The following is a 7,018-nucleotide window of genomic DNA, read 5'->3' as shown; positions in this document are numbered from 1 at the left end:
TTATAGCACTTTTTTCAGTCCAGCTGGTCTTTTTCCTTCCAAAGGTATGCAGGAATACCATTCTGAATTTCTAAATTATTGTTACAGCACATTTCTAGATGTACTGCAATACTTTTGCTGTGTTCACAGACCTCTAGTGAAGTAGTTGCATGAGGCTATTCGATTAACGTTAATGGGCCACATGCTTATGAAGAAAATAAGGACATGCTACAGACAACAGATTTTTAGGAGATTGCCTAATCTCCTCTTTAGTTTGCTTTAAGAGCAGGTGAGTCTTATGACACCAGTCCCTTTTTAAAATTAGGGAGACGATTAGTGTAACTCCATTGAGCAATTCACTCTACCAGTCCTCCCTTCCCACCAAAATCACCCCCCCCCCTTTGTCAACACTGTTTTACACATAGTGCATAACAGGCTGTTCCTTTCTTAGGGCTACTCTGAAGGATATGCTGGGGGCCAAAGAGATTGGTTAACTGCAGTCACAACAATAGACTTCAAAGACAACCACTGTCATAGCTGAACTTGACAAGTGTGAAAGAAACAGCAACAACAATGGCAACAGACATGGAAATCTGACAACACAACCCCACCAAACAAAAGGAAGAGCCAGCTGAACACAGCTCAGTCTTGTGGGGGGTGTTTGTGTTGTAAGGAGTTAATTTTAAATTAATGGAGTTTATCCAAAATGAATGCCTGTCAAAAATGTGCACAGCAAAAATATGCAATTATCAAATTGTATATCGAAGCCAGGTGGGTAAGCTTAAGACACAAAGAAGAAAGCACAGTGTCATATCTTGTAGAGGTGAGCTGCAGAGGGTTAGGTCTGTCCTAGAGGAGCTGGCTAAAAACATGGAGTCCTTTTTGTAGCCTTCCCAAGCAGCAGTAGAGCTGGAGACTACTAGTGGAAGTAGCCTTAACTACTACAGCCAGCAGATCACGCCCCAGCATTGCAAAACAAGCCCAGGGGAAGTTGTATATGTACCCTCAATCAGAAGCTGGCTTGTGTGTGTCAGTTTGTGCACTTCAACAGCCACAGGGAAGACACAGCAGCCCAAGAGTTCATGGACAAAGCTGATGGCACTTCTGGCTACACTGTGTAATTCTGACCATCTACACTTTACAGTGCAGTGTGGTCTGTAAAGCAAAATGCTAGCAGACATTCAACCACAGTTGAATTATGGAAGACACTAAAGCTACAAATGGGTCTTTCTTGTAGTCAGGTTGTTGCCCGTAGTCAAGACACAAACCAACAGAGTCAGTTTATGCGGTGCTTTATTCAGGGCCCGGGAAACCTGAGGACTAGCGTCCCAAGTCAGGATTCCAAAGACCCTCACTTTTGGTTTAGCTTTTATACTCTTTACATTGTGAGGCTACGTGCAGAATTACATATGTTCAGGTCACAAACAACTACATAAATCATGTAGATAACAATAGACAAACATCTCTTATCTTTTCGTACAAAGTGTCAGTTTAACTCTTTCCACACGTTTCACATGCCCTACTGACCCCTTTGATCATGAATCACTGGAATTAGCACATTCCTTGCCGGTTCCCCCAAGACTTGTTCCCAGGGTTTGACTTTCCGGCCTGCCTGACCAGTTCAAATCTTAGCCTAACTACTTTGAAATCTCTATTTCTTTTTCTTTTTCCTACTTGTAATTTCTATTTACTTTCGCTACTTGCAACAAGTCCCCCCTTTTGAGCATTCTTTGACTTTTTCACAAGGATGCTCAACCCTTAGGCTTCTTGGTAGGCAGGTGGAGGCAATATATCTTCTGGTAATATTACTTCTTTTCAAGTTATTGCCTTCATTACCCTTCGAGTGTGTTGAGTTTCTTTTGCAATCATTCCTAACAAACATTTATATACTACTAAAGCAACTACGACAATTATTATTATCATAATTCCGTATTGTACCATTGATGATATCCAACCAGAAACCTGGATCCCTAATGCACTAAATACTGCTCTAACCCAATTGTGTTCTGCCTCCTTTTGAACATCGTGAACCTCGTCCTCGATTTGTTCCAATTGACTAATATCCTTTTCTACCTCCTGGGTGACATTTGGGATGTGTACACAACAGTGTCCATCTTTGTTATGCAGATACCCACAAACACCATGTTCTTTTAATAACATCATATCCAAGGCCATTCTATTTTGTATAGTCATCCTCGTAGTAGCTTGTAGTTGTAGATTTAGATCCCTAAATCCTTTCTTTGTCACTGCCGCCAGCCGCTCTGTTTGTCCTAATAATTTGTACAACATTTCCCTGTTCCGATAAGTGGAAATAGGTGCAAATAAGGACTCCAATACCCACCCAAATTTGACCCCTGACAAGGGTTCATGCCACCCATCTTCATCCAATCCTATAGTATTCAGGTCCCTACTGCTATCTCTTCTCTGTCTCTTTCTTATCTCTTTTGATGTTGATTTTGATTCTTTCCAAAATGGACACAGGGTCGGTACACCCAAAGTAATTTGCGTGGTTAGTCCATCTAATGGTAGGTGAGATGTCCATTGGCCATGTCCCAAAACCCATACTAAATTCCCAGGACTGTGAACCGTTGTGTGCCTACAATCTATGGGTTCCATCCCTTGTTTTATACGTATGGTATGATTGTATCCCCTACATTCACATCCCCACTTTAGTGTCATTTTTACTGGTGCTAGCCCTATTTGTTCTTCCGGGGTGTCACATGTAAATACTTTTGTACACTTCCATTCCTCCGTTTGAGCATGTAACTGTCTGGAGGAGGTAGATGTAATATATGCCCTGTAGTACGATTGGTTTCTATTCCCTGACCATTGAATACAACAATTTATCTTTCCGAGATAGGTATAACGTTCCAAAATACTAGGTCCCCATACCGTCTTCCAATCTTTCCAGGCATCTAAATTTTGGGTAACATTTTGACTACTCATTTCATTTTCTGTGGATTTGGTTGTTATAGTAAATTTTTCACACGCCTCATCTCCAGGGAAATCGACTATACACTTTCTAGTATTTTGTGTCCACCCAAAATAATTAGGTTTTCCTTTACAATCCACCTCTGTCATTGTTCAAGTCGTTTTACACACATCCTTTTCTTTCATTACTATTTTGGGGACCAACTGACACGTCCAGGAAACATTTCTTAAAGATTCTGGCATCTCTGTCACTGGTATTATTCCCCATGGTATAGGGTCACCTGCTGCTTGGGGTAGGGGTAAACAGGCTGTGATTTCCGTCACATTTTGCATAAGACCAAAGTCCCTAATTAAACCAACTACCAGATTTTCCTGACTTCTAGCCTTTGTTAATTCCTCGGCATCAATCGCTTGCCTAGTTACTCTCCTTTCCTGTTTAGTGGAAGGCTTAATGCTCATATGTACATCCGCATATCCAAAATTCTCCTGAATTAACACTATACATATATATTCTCCTTCTTTTTCCTTAGCTATTTTAGGTATCTGCAGGATAGTTGTCCCTTCCTGGCGTGACTCATCCCAAGTAGTCTTTACCCCTTCCATGATTACCTTATCTCCTGTTACCCATTTCCATCTTGCTATTACCTCAGTGGATCCAGCTTTCTGATTATCAGTAAATAGACAAGTCAAATTAGCATCAGCTCCTTCTACTATTGACAGGTAAGGTTCAGGTACATTAATTTTTACTAAAGTTTCTGCGATTATAATTAAATTGAGAAAGACCAATATTCTCATGTTTTGCCTCTGAACACTAATTTTGTTGGAGACAAGGGCTCTACCGACCATTGCGTGGGGACCTTCTTGACCCTGGTGTAGTGAATCCAGTTGTCGACTCCGTCGACCTTGACGGCCGTGTAGGTGGTCATGATCGCCTGGTGAGGACCGTCCCATGTCTCCTTCAGTGGTTCCACTGACCAGTTCCTTATGTAGACTTGGTCTCCTGGAAGGATGTCGTGGGCCGGATTTTCCAGGGGTAACGGTCGGTTCCAACGCTCCTCGGAGTGCTGTAAGAGTCTTACTCAGAGACAATACATAATTTAGTATCACCTGATCCCCCACCAAATGAGGGTCCCCCTGGTAAGTAGCAGCATGGTATGGTTTGCCGTACAAAATTTCGTACGGACTTACTCCTATCCTTTCCCTTGGTTTAATCCTAACTATTAACAGAGCTGAAGGCAACGCCTGCGGCCACTGGATTTTTTTTGCTTCTTGGCAAATTTTCTTAATTTGATTTTTCAATGTTTGATTCATCCGCTCTACCTTACCACTTGATTGGGGTCTCCAGGGCGTGTGCAGATTCCAAGTTATTCCTAACATTACAGAAATCTCCTGCACGATCCCTGCAGTGAAATGAGGACCCCTATCAGATGATAGCCCTAATGGCACTCCAAATCTAGGGATAATTTCTTTCAAAAGTGTTTTTACCACTTCTTTTGCCTGATTGGTCCTGCAAGGGAAAGCTTCTGGCCATCCTGAAAATGTACACACATACACCAACAGATATTTGTATGCCTGAGCCTTTGGTAGCTCAGAGAAGTCTATTTGCCAATAATCTCCTGGTTGGGGACCTACCTGCAACTTACCCATTTGTACCTGCCTTCTTACCACTGGGTTGTTTTTGATACACACCGGGCATATTGCGTTTACTCTTTTTGCCAATGTTAACATCTGGTTTGAGAATATTTCGTTTTTTCAAAAATTTTACCATTGCCTCCGCACCCCAGTGACACTTATTGTGTTCAGTTTCCAGTACTATCCTCATGATCCTTACCGGCAGGATCACCTGTCCTGTTGGGGTCACATACCAACCCTTGATGTTCTTTCGTGCCTGCAACATCCGAGCCAGCTTCTCGTCCTCTGGCGTGTAATGTGGTTTGTCCTCCATGTGTGCAGCAGCAGGGTTGCCCCGAGCCGGTAGCAAAGCTAATTGGGTCCATATCTCTCTGGCAACCTGCTTTGCCACTTGGTCCGCTTGTCGATTTCCCTGGAATTCTTTTCCTGGATCGTTCCGATGTCCTTTGACGTGCATCACTGCAACTGCCGATGGTTTGTAAATCGCTTCCAGTAACATAATTATCTCTTCCCTGTGCTTGATTGACAACCCCTGTGAATTAAGAAGTCCCCGCTCCTTCCACAGAGCCCCATGCACATGTACTACTCCAAATGCATATTTGGAATCAGTCCATATGTTGACTTTCTTCCCTTGGCTCAACAACAGGGCTCTTACCAGAGCCCAAATTTCTGCCTTCTGCGCTGACGTGCCCGGGGGCAATGCCCTTGCTTCCACTATCTGCTGCAAGGTGACCACTGCATACCCTGCATACCTGGTACCTTTTTCCACAAAGCTGGACCCGTCCGTGAACAGTTCCCAATCAGGGTCCGGCAGTGGCTCATCCTTCAGGTCCTTCCGGCTGGCGTACACTTGTTCGATTACCTCCACGCAGTCATGTTCCAGCTCTCCTTCTTCCTGGGTGGACCTGAGGAATTCTGCTGGGTTAAGATGATTTGTTATTTTCAGCTCCACATCATCCTGTTCCCTCCATTGGGCCTGGTATTGGAGCATTCTGCTTGATGAGAGCCAATGGCCCCCCTTTTGTTCCAATACTGTTATGACCATGTGAGGTACATAAACTGTCATGTGCTTGCCCAATGTTAGCTTACGTGCTTCTTGGATCAGGATCACTGTGGCTGCCACTGCTCTTAGGCATCCTGGCCATCCTCCACTTACTGAGTCCAATTGTTTAGAAAAGTACCCAACCGGCCTTTTCCAAGACCCCAATTTTTGAGTGAGCACCCCCAAGGCTAACTTTTGCATTTCATGTACATACAGTTGAAAGTCCTTGGTTAGATCCGGCAGGCCCAGGGCAGGTGCTTCCTTGAGGGCCTGTTTTAATTCCCGAAACGCTTTATCTTCCCTGGGTCCCCACTTAAATCTCGGTTCCTTCACAACCTCATACAGTGGTTTGGCTGTCAGCCCAAAGTCGGGGATCCACAGTCGACACCAGCCAATCATTCCTAGAAAAGATCTTAGTTCCTGATTATTGCGGGGTACTGGAATTGCACATATGGCCTGTATGCGATTTACTCCCAAACAACGAACTCCCTGTGAAATCTCACATCCTAAATAGATGACCTTTTGTTTGACCAGCTGTGCCTTTTCTCTGGATACCCGGTATCCAGCCTGTCCCAGCATATTCAGTAATGCAATGGTTAATTTGAGGCAGAGACCCTGTTCTGTGGTACCCAGGAAAACATCATCCACATACTGCAACACCACATAAGAGAAAGGCGAATCTTTTACCTGGGTAGTCTTCCATTCCTCAAGTTCCTTGGCCAGCTGGTTACCGAATATGGTGGGCGAGGATTTAAATCCTTGGGGAAGCCTGGTCCATGTTAGTTGGTGCTTCCGTCCCGTGTCAGGATTCTCCCACTCAAATGCGAAGATATTCCTGCTTTCAGGCGCCAGGGGTATGCAGAAGAAGGCATCCTTTAAATCGATTACTGTAAACCACTGAAATTTCTCAGAAACAGATGTTAACAATGTGTACGGATTTGCCACCACGGGATGTATATCTTTGGTGATAGAGTTGATTGCCCTTAGGTCCTGTACTAACCTATAATTGCCATTAGGCTTTTTGAACGGGAAGATAGGAGTGTTGAATTCAGATTCACACTCCTGCAAAATTCCTAAACCTAAAATTGAGTTATCATGGGGGCTATTCCCTTCCTAGCTTCCAAACTGATGGGGTATTGCCGTACCCTCACCGGTTGAGCCCCTTCTTTTAATTCCACTACCACTGGTACTGCCGCTTTTGATTTGCCTGGGGTCCCTGTTTCCCAAACCCATGGCACAACTGCTTGTTCAATTTCCTGTGGTATCTCTCCCTTCCCTACTTCTTTAATTACAAACAATTTTGCCAGGTTTTCCTCTGGTATTTCTAGTTTTACCCTACCCTTTTCAAAAATTATTCTTGCCTGCAATACTGAGAGCAAGTCTCTCCCGTGTAGAGACTCCGGGCTGTTTGGCATATACAGAAATTGATGATCA

General features: G+C 43.8%; 1 protein-coding gene across 1 annotated transcript; it reads right to left on the bottom strand.

Annotated features, from left to right (window-relative positions):
• Window positions 1-4,346: 4,346 nt before the first annotated feature.
• LOC115599906 (ribonuclease H-like) lies at window positions 4,347-6,304 on the bottom strand. Its single transcript, XM_030467579.1, has 3 exons — window positions 6,272-6,304; window positions 4,780-5,457; window positions 4,347-4,363 (listed from the first exon to the last, which is right to left on the bottom strand). The coding sequence occupies exons 1-3, from the start codon at window positions 6,285-6,287 to the stop codon at window positions 4,347-4,349; spliced, it is 711 nt and encodes a 236-aa protein (XP_030323439.1). The 5' UTR covers window positions 6,288-6,304.
• Between the last annotated feature and the right edge of the window lie 714 nt (window positions 6,305-7,018).

The sequence above is a fragment of the Calypte anna genome, chromosome Z (genome assembly GCF_003957555.1).
Source record: "Calypte anna isolate BGI_N300 chromosome Z, bCalAnn1_v1.p, whole genome shotgun sequence".
Classification (NCBI taxonomy): domain Eukaryota; kingdom Metazoa; phylum Chordata; class Aves; order Apodiformes; family Trochilidae; genus Calypte; species Calypte anna.
This window is presented reverse-complemented; position numbering and strand designations above follow the sequence as displayed.